At 51.3% G+C, this 22,661-nt stretch overlaps 10 protein-coding genes across 10 annotated transcripts; 5 read left to right on the plus strand and 5 right to left on the minus strand.

Annotated features, from left to right (window-relative positions):
* Positions 1-35: 35 nt before the first annotated feature.
* PPTG_16239 (hypothetical protein) lies at positions 36-521 on the plus strand (the record flags this gene model as incomplete). The annotated part of the gene is made up of 1 exon (XM_008913868.1): positions 36-521. One exon carries the CDS (start codon positions 36-38, stop codon positions 519-521), a length of 486 nt encoding a protein of 161 aa, XP_008912116.1.
* Positions 522-551: 30 nt separating this feature from the next.
* Positions 552-773, plus strand: PPTG_23910 (hypothetical protein; the record flags this gene model as incomplete). Its single annotated transcript, XM_008913869.1, has 1 exon — positions 552-773. One exon carries the CDS (start codon positions 552-554, stop codon positions 771-773), a length of 222 nt encoding a protein of 73 aa, XP_008912117.1.
* A 2,160-nt stretch (positions 774-2,933) lies between these two features.
* On the plus strand, positions 2,934-4,139 carry PPTG_16240 (hypothetical protein; the record flags this gene model as incomplete). Its single annotated transcript, XM_008913870.1, has 1 exon — positions 2,934-4,139. The coding sequence occupies one exon, from the start codon at positions 2,934-2,936 to the stop codon at positions 4,137-4,139; it is 1,206 nt and encodes a 401-aa protein (XP_008912118.1).
* A 672-nt stretch (positions 4,140-4,811) lies between these two features.
* Positions 4,812-8,440, plus strand: PPTG_16241 (oxoglutarate dehydrogenase (succinyl-transferring), E1 component). The gene is made up of 4 exons (XM_008913871.1): positions 4,812-5,071; positions 5,198-5,518; positions 5,608-5,719; positions 5,790-8,440. Exons 1-4 carry the CDS (start codon positions 4,851-4,853, stop codon positions 8,265-8,267), a joined length of 3,132 nt encoding a protein of 1,043 aa, XP_008912119.1. The 5' UTR covers positions 4,812-4,850; the 3' UTR covers positions 8,268-8,440.
* A 90-nt stretch (positions 8,441-8,530) lies between these two features.
* PPTG_16242 (hypothetical protein) lies at positions 8,531-11,175 on the minus strand (the record flags this gene model as incomplete). Its single annotated transcript, XM_008913872.1, has 1 exon — positions 8,531-11,175. One exon carries the CDS (start codon positions 11,173-11,175, stop codon positions 8,611-8,613), a length of 2,565 nt encoding a protein of 854 aa, XP_008912120.1. The 3' UTR covers positions 8,531-8,610.
* Positions 11,176-11,559: 384 nt separating this feature from the next.
* PPTG_16243 (hypothetical protein) lies at positions 11,560-13,087 on the minus strand. The gene has a single exon (XM_008913873.1). The coding sequence runs from the start codon at positions 13,063-13,065 to the stop codon at positions 11,701-11,703; it is 1,365 nt and encodes a 454-aa protein (XP_008912121.1). The 5' UTR covers positions 13,066-13,087; the 3' UTR covers positions 11,560-11,700.
* A 456-nt stretch (positions 13,088-13,543) lies between these two features.
* On the minus strand, positions 13,544-15,439 carry PPTG_16244 (hypothetical protein). The gene has a single exon (XM_008913874.1). It carries the CDS (start codon positions 15,019-15,021, stop codon positions 13,639-13,641), a length of 1,383 nt encoding a protein of 460 aa, XP_008912122.1. The 5' UTR covers positions 15,022-15,439; the 3' UTR covers positions 13,544-13,638.
* A 387-nt stretch (positions 15,440-15,826) lies between these two features.
* On the minus strand, positions 15,827-18,604 carry PPTG_16245 (hypothetical protein). Its single transcript, XM_008913875.1, has 3 exons — positions 17,248-18,604; positions 16,177-17,191; positions 15,827-16,102 (listed from the first exon to the last, which is right to left on the minus strand). The coding sequence occupies exons 1-3, from the start codon at positions 18,531-18,533 to the stop codon at positions 15,980-15,982; spliced, it is 2,424 nt and encodes an 807-aa protein (XP_008912123.1). The 5' UTR covers positions 18,534-18,604; the 3' UTR covers positions 15,827-15,979.
* A 961-nt stretch (positions 18,605-19,565) lies between these two features.
* On the plus strand, positions 19,566-20,816 carry PPTG_16246 (hypothetical protein; the record flags this gene model as incomplete). The annotated part of the gene is made up of 3 exons (XM_008913876.1): positions 19,566-20,056; positions 20,125-20,323; positions 20,352-20,816. The coding sequence occupies 3 exons, from the start codon at positions 19,566-19,568 to the stop codon at positions 20,814-20,816; spliced, it is 1,155 nt and encodes a 384-aa protein (XP_008912124.1).
* A 641-nt stretch (positions 20,817-21,457) lies between these two features.
* PPTG_16247 (hypothetical protein) lies at positions 21,458-22,191 on the minus strand (the record flags this gene model as incomplete). The annotated part of the gene is made up of 3 exons (XM_008913877.1): positions 21,458-21,726; positions 21,792-21,839; positions 22,071-22,191. The coding sequence occupies 3 exons, from the start codon at positions 22,189-22,191 to the stop codon at positions 21,458-21,460; spliced, it is 438 nt and encodes a 145-aa protein (XP_008912125.1).
* Positions 22,192-22,661: the final 470 nt, after the last annotated feature.

Here is a 22,661-nt window from a genome sequence, read left to right on the forward strand (position 1 = left end):
CTCGCCATTGTCGTTCTGAGGTAATTGGGAAAGCGATGCTGGAAGCGTTTACACCGCTAAACATTATCGGCTCCTGGAGATCGACAGGCATGTGGCCTGTGAAAAAGCAAAGAGTCTTAGAATCGTTGAATATGGACTGTTCGAAGGATACTGTGCTGGAATCGAAGTACGCAAAGTTCATCGCCGCCCAAAACCCACTGCCACTTGAAGAAATTGAAGAGCAAGGGTTGCGGCGCCTCAAAAACAACGGTCTAGATGTACACGGCTTTCGAATGTACTCAATCGCGTATAGGGACCTCGTAAAGCCAACCCCAATTAAAGGAAGATCTCCAGACAAAGTGGTCGTCAAGCTTGGAGCTAAGAGGCTGCTTACGCACGCAGACTGTATTGCCGAAGAAGAACGCAGAGCCGAACTCACACGTGAGTCCATCGAGACCTCGCTAATGAAGTTTGAAGATTCATGCAGTAAAAAACGTGAGAAAGAGCACCGTAAACGCAAAACAAACGTTGAGAAAGGGTAGAAACAAAGATTAAGCGAGAACCGAAAGCTCATGCAGTTGGAAGACAAAGCCACTAGACGTGTCATGGCAGCTGAAAGACGTTTGCTCACAGCCAAGTTGAAGGAAGACAAACGTGTAGCCACTGAACAGCGCCGAAAAAATGCCCAAGAGAGAAAAGAAGCTGAAGAGCGAGATAAAGAGGCAAGGCGGATGGTCCGGCTCCAGAACGAAGAGCTGCGAGGTAAGAAGTCAGCAAAAAGGGCCAAGATGTAGATACTTTTTGTATGAAATTAGTTGTACCATACGGTGCGGCGATTTGACTCGGTCTGTCGCCGGGGCCGAAAATAAACAGCAACTTTTTGAGCTTGACATATTGACGTCAATTCGACGTGGATCCAGACTTCCTGCACACCAGGAGAACGAGGAGATCACTGGCTTTTACCAGATATACTTAGATCCCGGTGAAACCAATTATTTACATCAAATCGACTATTTTTGTGGAATAGTGCGGCGATTTGATTACACATACCCTTATAGTCGAGCAAAAAGACACGATTTTGTCCATGATAAGGCGAACTAATATTCCTGTTTAAAAATTGCGCTGCGTATTAATATAATAGTGGGCAGCTACGGTCGTAGATCAGTTTCAAAATCAAAATTTACTACCACTTCCAAAGACAATAGAGCTTATCTAATAGCGAGCACGTCTATTCGACAAGTGGTCGATTTGCTGAATCAATCGGCAGAATCCACCTACATAATCACTTGAGCTTGCTAGGTGCTTCTCTAATACCATGATATTCGTTTGTCTGCTTAACCTCGGTCGATTACCAAATGACTTGAGAATTGTTTTGGGTAATTTAATCAAGATTTGTGGAGGCACATGACGTCATAAGGATACTGCCCGTCAACGGTGTAACTCCCGAGGGATTCGCGAATCCCGTGGTTTTCAAGACTCGCATGTATTCTTGCTACAGCACATGATGGGTCAAAACGCTTTCGCGCACTTCTCGCGTAACTTCAGTTTAGAATGTAGCTCGTCTCCGAAAATGCTAGCCTTCATTTGCATGTTTTCAGCCTACCACTACAAGAGATAAAGTACAAAGTCACAAATGTAAAATAGTGTTTGAAGGCCCATTTTTGTAGGCAACGAGGCTCACGTAGGATCTCACGACGGATACCATACTTGTGTCACAGTTACTACTAAGTAGGGAATAGCTCGACCATGACTCCCCCTGCATCGTGGTTTCCAACGGTCATAATGATGAGTTTATACCATACCACCGATGCCTGTCAAAGAAATGCTTGTTCACTGCCAAACGTTGCTGAGGGCTGGAAATTCCAGAATTTCCGTTCTGAAAGTAAGTGAGACTTTAGTTCACTATAGCATTTACTATCTGCACCAAGCTTATTCAGCGCAAAACACCGAATCACCGTGTTTTGACACCAAGCAGCCTCTCGTTTTCCTAGTGAAAAGTGCGCATTAATCTGACCATGCCGAGAAGAGGCCACCGTTATGATTAATTTGTGATGGTGCAGTTCATCAGAAGACATCTTGGAAGTTAAGGCCACCAAAGATCTGCTGAATCCCCTGACGACTGACGTAAAAGTTGCAAGTACATTTCAGTTTTTTTTTTTTAAACACTTAAGTAGAAGAAAATAAAATCTTCTATGTTGCTCTCGCGATCGTCCTGGGTTCTTCTTCAACAGATTATTTGCGGATTTTGCCAATTGTTGGCACAAAGAAGTACGAAGTATTCGAGCTTACAATCGAGTTCAGGACAAGCTTTGGAGGCAATTTGCGATAACCAAGTTGAGTCCGATCAATTACGCAGAGTCCGAGGGCGCCTTGCCGTCAATGGGTTTTCACGTGATAGCCGTCCAATATCTGCTTCAACCATCGCTATCAAATGACTAAAAGCACCCCATGTACGCTTTGCCACCGACACGAACCGTCCAAACGTTCAAAAACATCAAGTACAAGAAGAAAGCGCAGCTTACCATAACGAAAACCGAGAGATATGGTCTCACCATCGTAAGCAAACTGTACAACGTCAACTGTGAAATCTTGCTGAGGTCAGCCTGATAATGCCGAGCGCACGCCATACCACCGTCACGCAAGTGTATGACTTTTTGGTTAGCCCTCAAACTTAATCGTTGTCGATGCCTTAATGAAATGCGTGACGAGCCCTTTGGCCACCAGTTCATCGTCTGATTACATGGAATCATCGTTTCTTACTTGTTCCACCGTGACCGAACCAAACGCCAAGCCGTCCGGTGCCGATCATCTCTTAGTGTTTGGGCTTCCAGCTCTCATGCCAACGTGCCACAACTTCTTTCGACGTTCAGGTGGGAAGTGGCTAGAAAGTTTGCGTCTTCCAGCTTCCAAGTCAACGCAAGATGCAACCTCAGCGCTTTTGTGCAGTTGTTACAATGCTGATGGCACTGTGCTCTGCTAGCACCAACTCATCGAGCAATACCACTCGGCTCGAGACTTCAACAAGCTTCACCCACGTCCGATCTGGAATTCGCGATGGCTCGGTAAGGAGTCGAGGCGTCAACCTCGGTGGTTGGCTGGTAGCCGAGCACTGGATGACAGCAGACGCAGCTTTCTGGCAAGGCGCCGAAGACCATTTCGCCAACTCCGGCGAGTACACAACTATCACGAAAGCGTCAAATCCAGACGATATCCGCGCCAAGCTGGGGGACCATCACGCAACTTTCATCACTGAAGACGACATCGCCCAGATCGCAGCGGCAGGACTCAACACGGTTCGAGTGCCGCTGGGCTTCTGGATTTTGGGCTACGACAACCACGACCCGTCCAACCAACACGAGTGGCAAGTGTATACACGAGGAACAATCGCGTACTTGGACCAGCTCATCAGATACTGGACCAAGAAGCACAACGTCGCGGTGCTGGTCAGTTTGCATGCTGCTAAAGGTTCTCAGAACGGAGCTGATCACTCGTCACCTGCAAGCCCAGGACAGCAGTTCTGGAGTCAATACCCGGAGAACGTGGCCAATACCATTGAGGTGGCTCGGTTTCTGGCTGAGCGGTATCTAAACGATGAAGCTTTCCTGGGGATTGGACTGCTCAATGAGCCTAATGGCAACACGGATGAAAAGGTGTTGTATCAATACTACAAGGATGCGTATCAAGCGGTGCGTTCGACTGGCAGTGACTGCGTACTGAGTATCATGCCAATGCTGCAGAAACAGAGTCCCGACGAGATGGTGGGCTTCATGGAGGCGCCAGAGTTCACGAATGTGTGGGTTGAGTGGCATCCGTACTTCATCTGGGGCTATGAGCACACACCGGACAATCAATTGGTCAATATCGCTGTTAAACAGGAGTACAAAGGGCGGGTGGACAAGTGGAACGCTCGTGCAGGTCACAACCGCTTGTTCATTGGCGAGTGGAGTGTGGCAACTGCGTCCAATATGCGTCGTACCAACCCCGATTTGTTCTACACGTTTACGACAGAGCAGCTCAAGGCGCACGAAGCGGCGGAAGGAGGGTGGACGCTGTGGTCGTGGAAGGTCTCAGCAGGCAACAATCGCGACCTGGAGGACTGGTCTCTGCAGAATCTCCTCGCTGACGACCGCCTCGGTAGAATTCTGCGTAACAGTTCGTAGGTTCGATGCGAGTGCCTTTAGATAATAAACTACTCAACAAACCACGTCGGACGAGTTGCTCCTGTTGAAAAGTGTGTCGGGCAGCAGATCGATCACCATTTTCTCCGCAGATCGGGACACAGCCTTGTCACAGTCTGGCGGACATTGCGTTTGCGGCTGGGGACGTTTTGGGGACCCTCCTCGCCACTCATCTCCGGTTGAAGAAATTTCTCTTGGCTGAACTATGATTCATACTGAAACCTAAAGAGATTTGTTAAACCAGTTCAAATTACAAAAATTGGCCCCATTTTTTTTTGATTCCGAATGCTGAAAACTTCTGTCTATTTCACCTTGTCCGGCGCCGACTTTCAGCCTGCAGTGTACCAGGAGCACTCGCCACGCAGCGTGTTCAAAGCGCATCGATGGCGCGCGCGCTGGCCGAACAGCTCCGTCTATTGTGGCGATTGCACAAAGCTCGCAAAAGTTCAAGTTGCCACCTCAGGTTCAAAAACCGGCCTTTTTCTCAACTGTGTGGTCCTCGTTGGATCGCAACCTTAGTTTACACAAGTAGGGGTGTCGCAGTATAATATCCAATTTATCAGTATGACATCCCTCCTACCTACCATCTAGCATTCACATGCTGGATCCAAGTTTACCTACGTCTCGACTGACCTCAGCCTCAGTTTCCCATCTGCGGCCCCAAGCCAAGGAGCGACCCCCTTTTAGATCAAGATGACGCAGCAGTGGCTCGCCAAGGCCGTGCGTCGTAGCGTACGCGCCAGCGTGTCCTCGGCACGCGTGGCCCCCTCGCGCCTGAGCGCCCCCAGCAACGTGGCAGCCCGTTGGTCGCGTGCGTTCTCGTCCACGCCGCACCCGAGCGAGACGTTCATGACGGGCAACAACAACGCCTACGTGGAGGAGATGTACTCGAGCTGGAAGAGCGACCCCAAGAGGTGCGTCATCACATTTTGCCAACGTTTTTAAAACGTTCTTGTGGCAAATGACCATCACTCCTTGCTTGTTTGCCACGTACTTTGCCACTGACTATTTATTCACTTTTTGCAACAATCGCTATACAGTGTGCACAAGTCATGGGACGTATACTTCCGCCAAATTGAGAGCGGCAGCGTGCCCGGCGAGGCTTTCATCCCGCCGCCGACCATCCAGCAGGGCGTGACGCCTGTACGTTCCGTTGGTGGCGCCGCAGCTTCGTCCATCGAGCAGAATGACGCTTTGGGCTTGAGTTACCTCATCCGTGCCTACCAGGTGCGTGGCCATGAGGCAGCCAACCTGGACCCACTGGGCCTGCAGGAACGTCCGGAGCTGCCGGATCTTGACATCAAGATGTACGGCTTCACGGAGAAGGACCTGGACCGCGTCATTGCCATCCCCAAGAACTTGTACGTATTGTATTATACATTTGTTGCTAAAATGTATACACTTGCGAGAATGATGGTTGATAATTTGCTAATTTTTCATTATTTTGCAGTTCGTCGGGAGTTTCTGGTTTCTTGGAGGAACTGGCCGATGGCAACAACGACATGACACTCGGCCAGATCGTCCAGCGTCTCAAGGATACGTACTGCAGCTCTATTGGAGTGGTAAGTGGCATTGACCACAAGATGTACTTATGAATTATTAACTTTTTTCTGACAATTTTTTCCCCTTTAGCAATACATGCACATTCTGGACCGTGAGCAATGCAACTGGATCCGTGCCAAGATGGAGCACCTGGTGCAGGACGAGGAGTCGAAGGAGAAGAAGATGCACATTCTGGAGCGTCTGGCCTTCTCCGTCGTCTTTGAGCGCTTCTTGGGAAACAAGTACAACACGACCAAGCGTTTCGGTCTGGACGGCGCTGAGAGTCTCATCCCTGGTCTCAAGTTCATGATCGACCGCGGTACTGAGCTCGGAATGGAGCACTTGGTGATCGGCATGCCTCACCGTGGCCGTCTCAATGTGCTGTCGAACGTCATCCGTAAGCCGATCCAGCAGATCTTCAAGGAGTTCCAGGGCACGCACATTGACGTGGAGTCTTACAACGAGCCCGATGTGGAGGACTGGTCCAACGCCGGTGATGTCAAATACCACTTGGGTACGTCGTACGACCGCACTTATCCGGATGGCCGTCAAGTGCACTTGTCGCTGGTGGCCAACCCATCGCACTTGGAAGCTGTGGACCCCGTTGTGGTGGGTAAAGTTCGTGCCAAGCAGTTCTACTTGGGCAACGACGCTGAAGCCGAGAAGAAGGTGATGCCGCTGCTGCTACACGGTGACGCGGCCTTCAGTGGCCAAGGTGTGGTGTACGAGACGATGCACCTGTCCGGTCTTGACAACTACGACACTGGTGGCACTGTACACGTTGTGGTGAACAACCAGATTGGCTTCACTACTGACCCCAAGAACTCGCGTTCGTCTCAGTACTGCACGGATCTGGGTAAGGCCATGGATGTGCCTATCTTGCACGTGAACGGCGACGACCCGGACTCGGTGGTTAAGGTGTTCGAGTTCGCGGCCGAGTGGCGTCAGAAATGGCGCTCGGATGTGATTATCAACTTGACGTGCTACCGTCGCTTCGGTCACAATGAAGTGGACAACCCGTTCTTCACGCAGCCGCTGATGTACAAGAAGATTGGCCAGATGAAGTCGGTGCTGGACTCGTACGTCGACCAGCAGGTGGCTGCCGGTACTGCGACTAAGGAGGAGTGCGACGCTATTGTTAAGAAGGTCTGGGACTTCTTCCAGAGGACGTTCGAGGAGACGGAGAAGTGGGAAGACACCAAGAAGAGCGACTGGCTGGCCAATCGCTGGGACTCGTTCAAGAGCCCCAACCAGCAGTCGCGTATTCGCTCCACGGGTGTGCACATGAATGTGCTGAAGCACGTCGGTGAGAAGATCAGTACTGTGAATCCAGGCTTCAACGTGAACCGCCAGCTGGACCGCATCATGAAGGCTAAGAAGACCACGATCGAGACGGGTGAGGGTATTGACTGGGGTACTGCTGAGGCTCTGGCGTGGGGTACGTTGTTGCTCGAGGGTAACCACGTGCGTATCAGTGGCCAGGACGTCGAACGCGGTACGTTCAGCCACCGTCACGCTGTGCTGCACGACCAGGAGACCAACGAGGAGTACGCGCCGTTGAACCACCTGGCTACCAAGACGATTCCGTCAGCTCCGCTGGAGTACAAGACCCCAGGCGGCGATGTCGTCCCGGACACGCAGGCCGAGTTCGTGGCGTCCAACAGTTCGCTGTCGGAGTTCGGTGTGCTGGGCTTTGAGCTCGGTTACTCGCTGGAGAACCCCAACGCTTTGGTCATGTGGGAGGCGCAGTTCGGAGACTTTGCTAACGGCGCGCAGATCATGATCGACCAGTTCTTGAGTGCTGGTGAAGACAAGTGGATGCGTCAGTCTGGACTTGTCATGCTGCTACCGCACGGCTACGAAGGCCAGGGTGCTGAGCACTCGTCGTGCCGTGTCGAGCGTTACCTGCAGAACACGGACGACGACCCGAATGTCGTGCCGCTCATGGACGAGGAGAACCGTATGCAGATCCAACACACGAACTGGCAGGTGGTCTACTGCTCCACTCCGGCTCAGTACTTCCACGTGCTGCGTCGTCAGATCCACCGTGACTTCCGCAAGCCGCTGATCTCGGTGCAGCCGAAGCACTTGCTGCGTCTGCGTCAGGCCTCGTCCAAGCTCGAGGACATGGCTGAAGGCACGCAGTTCCAGCGTCTCATTCCGGAGGTGTCGCCGGAGAAACTGGTGGACGACGACAAGGTGAAGCGCGTCATCTTCTGCTCGGGCAAGATCTACTACGAACTGGCTCAGGAACGTGAGGAGAAGGACATTAAGGACGTGGCTATTGTGCGTGTGGAGCAGATCGCGCCCTTCCCGTTCGACAAGGTGGCGGAACAAGCCGCGCGCTACCCGAATGCCGACATCAAGTGGGTGCAGGAGGAGCCGCTCAACATGGGCTTCTGGACGTACGTGTCGCCGCGCATCGAGACGGCGCTGACGCAGCTCAACAGCGACTCTCGTCGACCGTCGTTCGTCGGCCGCGCCCCCGCTGCCGCCCCCGCTACGGGCTACCACGCCGTGCACCAGATCGAGCAGGACCGCATCATCAAGAAGGCCTTCAAGTTGTAAGATTGCCGATGTGGTGAGATGAGAGGGAGAGACGATAGCACATAAACGCAAGCAGCCGAATCAGACTGCAGTGCCGGTAGAAGGACTTGGCGTATTTTGCTAGCTTTTGCTGCTTGTACCTGCTGGACATAAAAAAGTAAAAAAAAAACAACATGAAAAACAGATGGCAATAAGTTTTATTGTACTGCACTGCCTAATACTAGTACTAATAGTACTACGAAAGGAAAAGTAGTATTTGGAAAGGAAGAAATTATATGAGTGAAGTGAACTGCAATGAAATAAAAAGTAGTATAAATTTTTGATGTAGATATTCTAGCTTGAAGCTATCGCTGCCTAATTGCCCCTACTTGAATTTCATTTCCGCGTCCATGATGTGGCCGTTGCCGTGGGCCTTCAGGCGTTTAACACCAATGATGAGGCAAATGTTGACGGGGATGAGGAAGATTCCACAGAGGAACAACATGAGCGCGATCATCGTGATCGACGGCATGAGGTCGCCACAGAGCGAGTCGTAGATGGTCCAGAAGCCGTCGGCGATGAAAGTGCAGTACATGGCATCCTCGAAGTCGCCCACGTACTCGATGAGATGCGCGTCTAGATCGTCTTTGATGCCGTTGATGTCGGAGTTGAGTTTCTTGGTATTCGTCTCGAAGGTGTCCGAAGTAGCGGTGATTTCGCTGACGTCGGTACTCAATTGAGTCTTGAAGCTCTCCATACCGGACTTGAGGGTGGCTAGAGGGAAGATCACGGTGTACCTTTCTTTCATGAATGCCGAAAATAAGCATTGAGACGAGCTTGTACACGCGTAGGCCTTACCCTTAGCAGGCAAATTGTTGTTCGGATCATTGTTGGTACACATGGTGTCGTAGGTCTTGTAGTAGTTTTCGATGTAATCCTCCGCTGACCCTGATGGTTTTGGGTCACCGTTAGCCTCCCATGGATTGAGGAGGCCGTTAGTCGTTTGGTATCCCGGGCCGGCAGGATTACACGTTCCAGTTTTCTGAGTCGAGTAGTCGTTGAATGAAGTCACCACGGTGGTATAGGTGGCGTTGTCAAAGCCAAACGCGGTTTCATTGATGTTGTCAGTGCTCGATTCAAGGGCGTCCAGATCGGAAAAGTCGAACATGGCGCTCATATCAAGCTCTGGGAAATCGATGCCACCGCGAGCGAAATCCAGCTTGTCGGACAGGTTGAAAACATCCAACAGGGACTCGTTGTTGAAGCAGGCATCCACCGCTTTCGCCGACTCGCCAAGTGGTACCGTCCAGTTGCCAGCGAAGATTTGCGTAACTTCGCACGCATCTCCAAGCACCACACCAATTGCGAGCACAACGGCGCTGATGATGAAAACGAGGATGAGAATGATAAAACCGAGGAAGTACGCGATGTGCATGATGTTGGCTAGGAACTTGAGAGGTGTAAGTCCGAAGAGGATACCAACGAATCCAACGATAATGACCACCAGAGCAAGAGCAAACAGCGCCATGATAGCGTAGCCAAGTTGGTCTCGATAGCCCTGGAACTTGCTGTCGTAGTCGTCCACATCCTCTTGAGTTTTATCAACAGTATCGATGAGATCGTTCGCTGTAGTCACTTGGGTGTCCACTGCGCTTTGGACATTGCCTGAAATCTCTACCAGCTTCGTGTTCAGCTGCTTCTTGACATTACTCAGTTGCTTCACACCGGGCCCGGCGTTCTTGTCGACTTGAGTTGCGGCGGCACTTGCCTGGGTTCCGATGGTAGTGCAGGCGTCGCACACGTAACAAGGATTACCATTAGCATCCTCATTTGTCTTGGTAGAATCAGGAACGCAGCTGTCAGGGATATGAGGAGCAGTAGAGTACTTGTCTCCGAGATCGTCGAGCTTTGTTGTGAGGTCATTCAGACCAGTGTCGATGAAATCCGTTCCGTCAAGTTTCACCTTGATGTCATCGGCCGAATCGACCACCGTTGCAGCGATTTCTTCAAGAGGAGTGCGGATGTTGACGATCCAATTGCTGCCGTTCTCGAGAGTCCCCGACGTTGCATTGAACATGTCGTCCACAGCAGATAACATCGTACCGCGGTACAAGAACGCTGCCGCGGATACGACGATGACACCGATTGCAAAGAGAAAGAAGAACAGCAGTGGCAAGAACTTTTGCATGCACGTGTACCCCTCTTCACGCGGGAATCGACCGCCACATCGGTTGCAGCAGCAACGACAAATCAAGAAGAAGATCATCGTCAATAGACTCAGCACACCCAAGACGATGCCTGGGATCACAAAACCAATGACACCCGTAGCCCATTCTTTGATCTTGGCCTCGGCTGCTGAGGCGTCCATGGTGCTTTCCGCGTCTGCGTAGACTTTAGCACGACTCGTGTCTCCGTCGACGATCTCGGCCCAGTAGCAGTTCGGAGCCACCTCACAAAGTCCCTGCTTGTAGGCATTCACGGTCTCATCATCCGTCAACTGGGATATCGGCAACTTGACGGGATCACCGTTGTCGTCCTTGTACGCATTGTCGGCATCGCAGCTGACAAAGCGAACCGTGTTTTTATCCAAATCTTGTTCACACAGAGTAATTTTTACTGCAGTGATGAGGTCGTGATAGAACTTGTCGGTTCCTCCTCGAAGCTGCTTGATAGCCTTCCGAACGGAAGCTCCGACTTCATTCGCCTTGGCCGATGCATCGGCCTCGGTCGAAGTGGCATCAAGTCGTCGGTAGCTGATGAGAGCGCTGGTGTACGGATATCCTTGCTGCTGGATGAACGACGCCTTATTGAAGCCGCGCAACTTTGACATCACTGCAAACGACTGCTGTGTCGTCTGTGACGTGGCTAAAACACTAGAACACAGTAGTGTAAGAACGGCTAGTTGTCGGGACAAACCCATTGAGGGCGCTCGTCGAAATCCCGTTCCCATCGTCGCCAAAACCTCGAGCTGCTAAAAATCCGTGTCGACTGTTGCAAATTATTTGCTGGGTTGAGCTACTGAAGGCACCGAAGATAAAAGGAGAATGACCGGGCCTGCGACGGCCGCACTCTTGAAACTCACTACAGCAAGACTGCGATGCAACGGAAAACTGAACTCCGATAGCTCCAGCTGATATGCAAAAGCAGTTTATTTAGACAAACCAGCATGAGATGAGGGAGCAACATGCACCGACGTGAAAAATAGACTCGTCTGGGCCGTTGCATTGATTGCGTCGTGAGTAGCGAAAATAACTTTGATGCAAAACCATCGGACTGCTCGAAATAGTACTCTGCTTTCTTGTTCTGAAACAAAAATATCATAACAAGACCTTCGAAGTGAAAGATAATAACTGTTATTATTGTAACATTACTACACGAAGAGATGACCACTTTAGCAGAAATCTATGAAAAGTCTTTCACGCTACTCAATGAAAATACTCACTCTACAGCAGCGACACTGTTATAACTGGAGCGTTTACGACTGCTGCTGCTGCGTTTGTTCCTGATCACTCGAACTCGAGGTGGTAATCGTGGAGGAACTGCCAGCGCTGGACGGGAACAGGATCGCCTTAAGGTTCTCGTCACGCAGCACGGCACGCAGTGACCACATGTTGTCTCCGGTTTCGTCCTCGTAGATACGCCAGCTCCAGTAAGTCCAGCCTCCTCTCGCCTGGTTGACTACGTCGGTCTCTGCCTGTGCGAACTCGTAAAATAAATCCTGGTCGTTCTCGAATTTCCCGTTGGTAGCGAAGCACCACTCGCCGATGAAGAGGCGGTTGCGGCCCGAGACCGAGTTCCACTGCGTCACGTCGCCCTGGAAATTAACCTTGACACTTGTATTCACTAGATCCTGGTCGGACACATCGTCGTAGCCCCATACAAAGTACGGATGCCATTCAACCCACACATTTGTGTACGCAGGGGCAAGCATGAAATCCGTGAGTACATCTGGAGACTGTTCGTACAGTAATGGTGCCACAGTCAGCACGCACTCACTACCCGTCGCTCTGACTGCCCTGTACGCACGCTCATAGTAGTCGTACAGCACATCCGTGGTCGTGTCTCCATTCGGTTCGTTCAAAAGTCCGAAGCCAAGAAATGCGTCTTCGTCTTTGTATCTCTCGGCCAAGTATGACACCATGGTGATGGTATTATTGACATTTTCAGCGAATTCCGCCCAAAATTCGGATCCGTAGACGCTCGGCGATGAATTGTCCGCTCCGTTCTGCGAACCTTTGGCTGCGTGGATACTCAATAGTACAGCAACATTGTACTTCTTGGCCCAGTCGGTGATCAGCAGATCCAGATATTTCAACGTGCCATTCGTGTAAACTTTCCACTCGGCCTTACCCGACGGATCGTTATCATCGAAGCCGACGATCCAGTAGCCGATCGGGACGCGCACCGTATTGATACCGACCGCTGCGATCTCGGCGATGTCGCTTTCGTTGATGAACGTTGAGTGGTGGTACTCGAAATGCGAACGGATAGTATCCGGGTCGGTGGCTTTGGCAATGGCCGTGTATTCACCGTGACTGGCGTTGACCGCGCCCGTCCAGAAATCGGCCGAGCTGGTCATCCAGTACTCGGCCACGAGCCATGAGCCGAGGTTCACACCTTTGCTGGCTGTCTCTCCATTGCGGATACTATACTGGACGTGAGTCGATGATTCCGAGCCGGACGCTGAAGTGATGGTAGTGTTTGACGCGGACTCGGAACCTTGCGGTTGCACTGTGCCCATTAACTGCAGTACACTGGAGTTGCTTGCAGCGTCGAATGTGGTGGCAGACGTCGTAGCGACTGCGAATGCAGAGATGATAGAGGAAAGTGCTCGCAACATGTTGCTGCAGAGGTTCTGAACGATAAAGCAAATTGAAAAGTGGCGGGGATCGGTTGGATCGTGTGACTGAGCGGGGGACAAGTATGCAGAGGAGAGGCGATGAGGTGGCTCCATCGGTATCCTGCTGATCACCACTGGCCATGGCGCCATCCTCGTCAGTGACAGCTGTTAACCAAATTGGTGAAAACTTGCTAGTCGTCATGGATCGCAAAAGTCGGATGAAATCGAATAACCTGTCATAATGAGTGTAAGGAAACTCTATGTTCACTTTCTTGAGATTCTGAAAACAAATAACCTACTGATTATAAAAAACAATGGGTATTATCATGCTTCAACTCCGAATCAGAAATCTACAACGTCGGAATGCAACTTATACCTTTGTGACAGTCCATTTCTCTGGTCGTTTTCCGACCAGGCCATCACTACGCTGACCAGTGGCCGCACGCACAGATAAGCAGGAGCGATGACCAGTTTTCAACATCCTAGAACTTGTGGGCGATGCTCGATTTTATATTTTCTTATTAGTATTTCTTGACTGCTGCGGCACAAACAACAATTCGGTCTTAGTTAGCTCTATGTCGCACTGGGGAAGAAGATGGCGTTGAGCCGGTCATCGCGCAGCACACTGCGTAGCGACCAGGCGTTGAATCCAGATTCATCGCCGTAGATCCGCCAGCTCCAGAAGGTAAAACCCGCGCCAGCCTGGTACATGACATCCATCATAGCTTGACAGAACTCGTAGTATCCTTCCTGGTTGTCGGAGAATTTGCCGGCCGTGGCGAAGCTCCACTCGCCGATGAAGAGGCGGTTGTGATTCTCTCGCGCGTTCCACTGACTCACGCTGTTCTGGAAATTAACCTTGACGGCCGTATTGGTCAGATCGTAGTCGCTAGTGTCCTCGTATCCCCACACAAAGTACGGGTGCCACTCAACCCACACGTTCGTGTAACTTGGTGCTTGCATAAAGTTCGTCATGACGTCGGGCGACTGCTTATACAGTAACGGAGCCACGCTCAACACGCAGTCGTTGCCCGTCGCGCGGATGGCTGCGTACGTCTTCTCATAGTACGCGTACAGTTTGTCCTCATCCGTCGAGGCGTTAGGTTCGTTCAGCAGCCCAATACCCAGGAACGCGTCCTCGTTCTTGTAGCGGTCGGCCAGGAACGTGGCCATCGCAATCGTGTTGGCCACGTTCTCGTCGTACGCGCTCCAGTGCGACTTGCCCGGGTCGCTAGGGGACGAGTGGTCTGCGCCGTTCTGTGAGCCTTTAGCGGCGTGCATGCTAATGAGCACGGCGACATTGTGCTTCTTGGCCCAGTCCGTGATGAGGGCGTCTAGATACTTCAACGTGCCGTTCGAGTACTGCGTCCACGCGGCCTGGCCACTGGGATCGTCGTTGTCGAAGCCCACGATCCAGTAGCCTACGGGGACACGGACAGTGTTGAGACCAGCCGCAGCAATGTCGGCAATGTCACTTTCTGTGATGAAAGTGTTGTGGTGGTTTTTCAAGTTCGAACGGATGGTGTCCGGGTTGGCCGCCTTGGTGATGGCAGTGTACTCGCCCTTGCCGGCGTCGTCGTCGCTCACTCCTTGCCAGAAGTCGGCGGTGTTGGTCATCCAGTGCTCGGCCACCAGCCAACCACCGAGATTCACCCCCACGCTGGATACGTTGCCGTTGCGGATGCTGTACTGGATGTGGGTCGAATTCTGTTGCGACGACGCTGAACCGGAGGCATTCTGCTGAATCTGGCCTTGCTCCGTTGTAGAAGAGTTGGAGTTGATTGACGTAGGAGGCGAAGAGCTCTGGTCGTACTGGGAGACATCGTCGCTTGGAGCCACTTGAGCCACCGTGTTGGTGCCGTTGTCCCCACCGAGTGTCGAGAAGGTTGTGGCGTATGCTGCATTCACCGACAATGTCGCCATTGTGGTGGCCACATAGGCAAGTCGACGCAGCATGATTGAGTGCTTGGAGTGAGCTCGGGAGGTCGAATTGAATTGTGAGAAGCCGGACTGCGCTGTTCGAAAGCGCCATCACGCGAAAGCTTCCGATTAATGTCGTCGTCGAGACGGTGTCCAACAGACACCAGATAGTGTCTGGTGACTGTGGTGCTCCAGTGTCTGGCGATGCGCTTCCTTTCATTGTTCGAATACGGGATGAGTCACTTGCCGTCATAGCAGATGGCGACTGAACAAGATGTCGGATGTGGAAACCTTCGGGGACAGTGTCTACCAGCCTCCATTGAAAGTTCTTGGATGTAGTTCCTTTCATCGCAGACAAGGATGGGGACAAGATGCAGTAGTCTCGGAGTGAGGGTTCATCCTTGCGACTGGTGATACCACATGCCTTCAAACTCCTGTTTGAGGGCAGCAAGCGTCAGCAAAACGTCAGCAACTGCACAAGTTGACCAGAGGAAACACGTGCCTCGTATCAGATCCTAGCCGATGGATAGCGCTTGAACGTTCAGAAGAGTACGCTGCCACCTTAGCGCCGCTGCAAGATCCAAGCATAGACGCACAAAGCAGTTACTTCGACTGAAGAGATGGGGATGTGACGCTGCAGAGTGATCGCCTCCACCCACATGTCAAGAATCTAGCTTGGACTGGTTGCGTAGTCATGAGTTTTGAGCGCATATTATGTCCCGTGCGTTCTTGTCAAGCTCTGCCGACGTTCCTAAGCTATCTGCGCAGCATGGTGAATAAGGGATCGAGTTGAATGCCCCACGCTTTAATATTCTGTAACTTAGACAATTTAAATATTTGCCGAGCTCTTCACAAGCAACCCCAAGAGAAAGACAAGGCCATCAACCACGGTAAAACAATTGCGGCGATGCCCAGTTGTATCGGACAGGACTAGACAATTGTATTCTCATCAAATTCTCACAGACTGATAATTTTTACCACTGTGATCCCGTCTTCACAAAGCCTGCAATTGCTGCATCACAACAGCAAAAACTTCTTCACAAGGCTGAAGCTCCTCGCGTGTGTACGTCTGCTCCATCAGCGAATTAAGATTTTCCACCGCATCCAGCAGATTCCGCTAAATCAATACGAATAAGCACCAAAATGTTAAAAATTCTAGTCATCAATACCAACATCATGAACTTTCCTCACCTGTACGGGTTTAAACAAAATCGTCTCGGTTGATGCGTTGCGAAGGTAAAGGCGAATAGTCTGCAGAATATCTGGTAACGTTTCACGCAGCTGATGCGAGACACTTGTGAGCACATTGTTAACCTCCGTCGGTGTAGTGAACGCACACTGACGGAAGTCTAGTGCCGTGGCTTTCTGGGATTGCTGCACTTGAGCGATCTGCTTCATCAGTGCGAGTAGTGGCTGAGCCAACTGCTGTAGCACAATCTCGATGAACGCCGTGCAGCTCTTCTTAAGCTCTTGTTCCAGCTCCTTCTTCACATCTGCCGTCGTCTCTTGGATCTGAGGGATGCCACGAGTAAAGAGACCAACAATCCCATTCGGTCCAGAGAACCGGAACAGCGTCGACGCGTCTATAAGCAGCTCGTTCATGGCGTCTGCGCTGCTGGTGAAGTCCAGCGCCTTGCTCCGTTGTGCGAATTGAATCTCGAAAGGTGTGATCTGTTCGCGTAGTGTAAGTAAATGCTTCACCAGGAAGAGTGAGCCGTGCAGACCACCCTGAGTCGCTGTGATGTCAGCCGAAGCCATTTTCAACGACGCCGCGCAGATCTGAATAGCGTCCTGTGCTAGCTCCTCGAAAATCTCCATCTTGACGAAGTGATATCCCTTCGATAGACACATCAACGTGTGCTCCAGTGACGGATACCATGTGGCATACAATGACGCACCGGCCTGCTCTGCGGCTACCAGTTTGGCTGGATAGTCAAGGTCAGCAGGAGTGGGCACAAAGCCTTCAATCTCGTCGCGGATGTACTTTTGCATGCACAGGATGAGTCGCTCCTGAGCGTCTTGGATCATACGATGCATCACTGGCTCTGCGTATCCGACGAGCGCTACACGAGGGGTAATGGCTGCCTCAATCACCTCGCTTCTTAGCACTTGAATGACTTCACACAAAACCTCCAGATCCTTCTGGGCGAGAAACTGAGGTCGCACTGTGTTGTATAGTAGTCCACTCAACTGGAAGATGAGGCGTCTACAGAGGAAACAGTCAGCGGAATGCACTAGCTAGAAACGTACAGATATACATACTCGAATGCGTTTTCGTTGTCTTCTTCACCTTGAGCGTCCTCTCCAAGACTCATATCAACGCCAGAGAACGTGAAGAGTTCGTCACTTGGATCGTGGCCGAATAACTTAAGGAACAGTCGAAACTCGGCCTCGCACACCTTCAGTAGTTGAGCACAACTCGCACGGAGCACGTTGACGATGTCAGACGTTTGAGATACAGCGTCCAGCCATGCTCCAAGCACCGGAGACAACAACTGCACTCGCTGAATAGCATACGCGTCGGCTACTTCTCCCAGTACACGCAGATTCTCGGCGCTATCTTGTGGTTGAGTGTTCAGACGTTCGAGTTGCTTCGCCACAGCAGCCAGTGCCGGCGCCACGAGCTGGAAATTCACATAGTAGGGCGAAGTTTCATCCAGTTGCGCCACAAACGAGGTCGCCACGCCGCTCTGTTGTGCAGCCAGCGTGTCCTTCTGAACTGCCTCATACACGGCATCTTTTGCAGCCTCCAGGCCACTCAACGCATAGTCTTTTAGCCCCTGAATGCCCCCCGATGCTAGTGTCTTGTAAGCTTCAATAAAACACGCCGAGTCCTTGTACTCTAAGTGTTGCGTTAGATACACTATACACTCGTCGATCTTCTCCAATGCCTGTTCAAACGTTGGAGTTGTGGGGTCAATTCCCCGTCGATGCTGGAAAACCTGCACCGCCTTGCTGGAATCCGTCGAAACTGAAGAAGTTCTAGGTCTGGATGTTCTCTCCATTAGGACGTGGCCTGCAGATCCGCTAGAAGGAGCAGCGAACTTGACGCCGAAGCCTAAGGCGTGGGCTACGTCGTCTATGGCTGTAAAGTGAGGCATGGGGGCGGCAATGGCTGCCACTCGGGCGTCCAGAGCCTCCACTTGTTGCAAGACGTCCTCGAAGCTCCGATACAACGACTGCGTTTTGGCAGCGACTTGGACGTGACTCGCCTCCATTTCGGCCACCAGCGCTTGGGAAGCATGAGCATGGGCGTACAAAGAGGTCCATTCAGACATACACTGGTCCACGTGAGAGGACAGATGGACGAACGAAGGGTCCAACTGGACGGAAGATTTATTGTTACGCGAAGACGAGTTCTGACGCTGCGCAACGAACTCTCGAAGCGTCTCGGGAGCCTCTGGATGCCGTTGCGATCGCAGAAGCGATGCGTGTGTCTCCGCCTGCGTTTTGAGCTGCACTTGACGCTCTAGAGAGTGCAGAAGCGCGTCCTGCGCAGCGGTAAGAGGCGTCTCCCGCACGCCATGGGGAGCCCCCGACGGTGCCATCGTTGTCAATTTAGCAAAGCGGATGGATACATCCGGATATACGGACTTGTATATACGGGTGTATCATCCGGACATCAGAGATCTGATTGGCTGGGATGGCATTCAGACGAAAAAAAACCATTAAAAATTTAATGGCTTTTTTTCGTCTGAATGCCATCCAACGGCAAGCGACATTTTCATCGAAAGTTCTAGCACAACTTAAATGGGAATGGAAAAAAAATATTTCGAGAGATCTGATTGATCAGGATGGTATTCAGACGAAAAAATGCCATCCACACATATTTTAATTACGCAGCGAAAGTTCTACAAGTTCGTTGGTCGGTTGAGCGGGATCGATCAAGTAGTGTCTTGCTGCGCAACTGTTGCCAGCCAGCCAAGCAAAATGTCAATACGGCGCACCATTGTCCTCAAGTCTGTGGAGGCACTACTCCACAGACTTGAAGACAATGTTGTTACGGGAGCCGACTTGGTTTTCTACGCGTTGACGGGCATTTGCTTTTTGCTGCGCTCTCATCTGGCTCCATCGGCTGCACAAGCCGGTGTGAGTCGTTATCGACCGGAAGTGAGTTCGTTCGTGTCCGTCTGCCATTGAATGCGTCAAGCTGCTGATCGCCGCTGGTATTCCTGTCCGCCACCGTACCACTACAAGCTACGCATTCTTACATACAAAGACGATATTTTCGTTTCGTCTGGAAGTGCCAACCTGGCTAGTGCGGCATGGAATCGCAATGACGAGCTTCTTGTCGAGACCATGGGTCCTCCAGGTCAGTGCAGTTTGATTATTATAGTATTGCTATTTCGTCTACTTTTTTTAAAGGGTACGTGGCAATGTTTGAACGGTTGTTCGAGCAGAGCCTGAAGACCGATCCTGACTTCGACCTGACTCGAACCAAGTGATTTCGGGAGTGAGGCTACCGGTTACTCCTATGCACGATCAATGCCGCCTGCGTGTGAATCTAAGAGACAAAACATGTAAGTGGCCACGAGTTCGTGGTGCACAACGAGCGCCACGACAAGTCCATCGTCAAGGCCATGATGACAACCTACAGAGGGGAGATTCTTCCTCTGCGGACTGGTAACACTCTTCTCAACCGGTTGCAACGTCTTCGCTCCAGCTGTCCTGAACCACGTCGTCACGGTGTTTGCAGCACCGCAGATCGATATGCCCAACCTCAGTATCTGGCTAGGTGTCTTCTTCGCCTCGAGACTTGTGAACGCTATCGTGATATCGCACATGCATTTCTACATCGAATTAATCGCGCTACGCCTAACGGTGACACTCAAGGCGCTACTGTTCAAATAGGCGAGTGCAAGCCCTGGCAGTTCGAGCCGCGCCCACTCGGTGCCGAGGACGTCGAGATCAAGGTCACTCACTGCTACATACCGTTGACAGCGGATGGGGTCCCACGCCGTACCCGTGCGTCGCTGGACATGAGACTATTGGCAACGTCGTTGCAGTCGGTCGGAGGGTCAAGAGCCTCGCCGTCGGTAACCGCGTCGGTGTTGGTGCGCAGGCATGGCGTGTCTAAACCGCGATCCGAATGATCACTGCCGCGACTGCGCTGACGGCGAGGACGCCGTGTGCGATCAGGGCGTCTTCACTATCAACGCCGCCTACAAAAACGGTTCCCCATCAACAGGGTGGCTTTGCGGACTTCATCCGCGTGGACAACAACTACGCCTTCAAGATTACAGACGCTCTGCAGTCGGACGCCGCCACTCCGCTCATGTGCGCTGGTGCGACGGTGTTCAAGCCGCTGAAGCAAGAGGACGTTAAGTCGGGCGACCGCGTGGGTGTGATCGGCATCGGTGGTCTAGGCCACATCGCCATCCAGTTCACCTGCCGTCCCCGTCGCCTTCCCTCGTTCGTCGAAGAAGGAGAAGGAGATCCGTTCTCTAGGAGTCGAAGAGTTTTACGACTTGATCAACCCGGATCGCCAGAAGAAAGCTGCTGGGAGCGCCGACTTCCTCCTGCTTACCGCTGATGCCAAGGACGTGGCGTACGATCTGTACCCGAGCCTGGTTTACATGCGCGGCACGTTCATCATGGTGGGTCTTCCTCCTAATCAGGTCAAGATCACGCCGTGGTTCCTGGTCCCTCGTGCTACCCGTGTACGAGGCAGCGCTATCGGCAGCATCCAGAACATCAAGGACATGCTTGGCGTGGCGGCGAAGAACAACGCGCGGCCGATCATCGAGAAGATGCCGATGAGCGAGGTGAACAAGGGGCTGGACAAGGTTCGTGACGGCAGCGTCCGCTACTGCATCGTGCTCGTGAGCTAGGCCGTAGAATAGTTTGCTGTAGAAGTCCACTGGTGGGTAGGTTGCTTTCTTTCATGAAGATATCACGAGGGTGTTCAATGAAGTCAACGACTTCATAACTTTCTCGCTAACATATAGACACCGTGCACGACTCCTTTGCCCTATCGGTGAATGGCATAAAACGATAACTCAGTACACTTCGTTTCAAATATCTGTTTGCTGAGAGAAAAAAATCTCCATATGTAACTACATACACGATCTGGAATCTGGAACACCAGCAGTGAAAAGCCTTACGATCTGTTCTTGGGGCTGGTTCGAAAGCAGTGCTTACTGAGCTCAGTAAATTCGTTCGTCATTGACGAGTCACGGTGGATCCTGTGACTTATCTGCCTTCCAGACCAACCAATTTTGACGGCCAATTTCGGCTTCGTCCACAACAGGTACATAGTGTAAGAAAATGATGCTAGCTTATAGAATTAGAGAACACGTTTTTGCTTACAGGAATGCGGAAAATTATCTCTGCCCTGAAGGACCGCTTATACCATCATAACATCCTCATCAATAGTTTAGATTGGGCTACATGCATTTCGAAGTTCAATAAGAATGCAAACGACTGTGTACAAAAACTGACTGTACTGATATCACTGGAATCTTGTATCAGTTTAAAGGTGCTTCGAGTGGTGGGGTTGCAGTTCTGCTGAAATTGCTACGTAAACGCCATTGCGGGTGGCGGGACACAAGTTCGAAGTCCTGGTGATGTCGGAATCCTTAAAATTCGGGTCATGCAGAGTAAGCAGATCCCGTAGCAAATCCGTTCGCTCACCGAGAGCTTTTGCTATGTCTTTGGATGACTTGGTTTTGCCTCGACACGACTGCGCTTTGTCCAGCATCTTCTTCACAGTGCTGATCGCCGTCATCATATTACTTGAGTCTGTGCATCACAACCGATACATTAGGTCAGTACAAGTTAACACAAAGCTGGAAGCAACGACGTACTTTTTAGCGCTTCACCTACTGCAGCTCCGATAACAGCGGCGGTGATTGCTGCAGAGGCAACCGAGAGCAGCAATATACCAACCTAGCCGAAGAAGCCATCAGTAACTCTGAGACTCTTCACCAAATAAACGTTTCTCCCTTCCCGACGATTTGAGTGACCCAGTTTCGCTGCGAATCTGGATGGGTTTATGAAAGCATTTTCTCGAAAAATCGCTATGGAATGTCAATTTAATTGTCGACGAATTTTCGTCCAGAAAGCAGGGAACAGAAGCTTTTCACCGTCCTGTACAAGTTTTGCGAGGAATTTCAGCTTTCGTTTTGTTTGTAGATCGTTGAGCATCCCAGCCTCATTCCACGCCTCTCGAATGAACCATTGAAAATCAGGAGGGATCCACACCATAGTTCGGCGTAGATCTTCCTCCCGCTGCGGATCCCCCTTCAGACCATTGACATCGCGGTATTAGTTTGGATCGTCAAGGATGCTATGCTCGACAGCACCAAAGGAATCCCGAATAGCTTTTCTTCAAAATTAGTTCCATGGATACAATAAAGTGTTGCATCTCCTCCCAAACCACCTCTTTTGTTGCTGCCACCACTTCAATGATGAGATCATCGTAGTTGCTGGTGTAATCGGCGACGAAGTAGATCAGAGCCCAAAACTCGCCGTAAACGAAGTACTCAAATGAGTTCGCGTTGACCTGTTGAATGACGTCGGGGCGATAGGACTGCACCACGAAATTCACATAAATCTCCTTCGACGTCTCAGCATGCAGCGAATATTTCCATGTGGTGACTTCCTTCCCATCGACAAAATTCTGTCTTAACACCGACTCTTACCAAGTTGAAGCGCATCAGCAATCGCTTAACCCC

Source organism: Phytophthora parasitica (assembly GCF_000247585.1).
Source record: "Phytophthora parasitica INRA-310 unplaced genomic scaffold supercont2.56, whole genome shotgun sequence".
Classification (NCBI taxonomy): Eukaryota; Oomycota; class Peronosporomycetes; order Peronosporales; family Peronosporaceae; genus Phytophthora; species Phytophthora nicotianae.

Coding starts and splice junctions, on each gene's coding strand:
- PPTG_16241 (XM_008913871.1), top strand. CDS start 4,851: ATGACGCAGCAGTGGCTCGCCAAGGCCGTGCGTCGTAGCGTACGCGCC. Junction 5,072..5,197: donor TGGAAGAGCGACCCCAAGAG/GTGCGTCATCAC, acceptor ATCGCTATACAG/TGTGCACAAGTCATGGGACG. Junction 5,720..5,789: donor ACTGCAGCTCTATTGGAGTG/GTAAGTGGCATT, acceptor TTTCCCCTTTAG/CAATACATGCACATTCTGGA.
- PPTG_16243 (XM_008913873.1), bottom strand. CDS start 13,065: ATGTTGCGAGCACTTTCCTCTATCATCTCTGCATTCGCAGTCGCTACG.
- PPTG_16244 (XM_008913874.1), bottom strand. CDS start 15,021: ATGCTGCGTCGACTTGCCTATGTGGCCACCACAATGGCGACATTGTCG.
- PPTG_16245 (XM_008913875.1), bottom strand. CDS start 18,533: ATGGCACCGTCGGGGGCTCCCCATGGCGTGCGGGAGACGCCTCTTACC. Junction 17,192..17,247: donor GACAACGAAAACGCATTCGA/GTATGTATATCT, acceptor TTTCCTCTGTAG/ACGCCTCATCTTCCAGTTGA. Junction 16,103..16,176: donor TTTTGTTTAAACCCGTACAG/GTGAGGAAAGTT, acceptor GTATTGATTTAG/CGGAATCTGCTGGATGCGGT.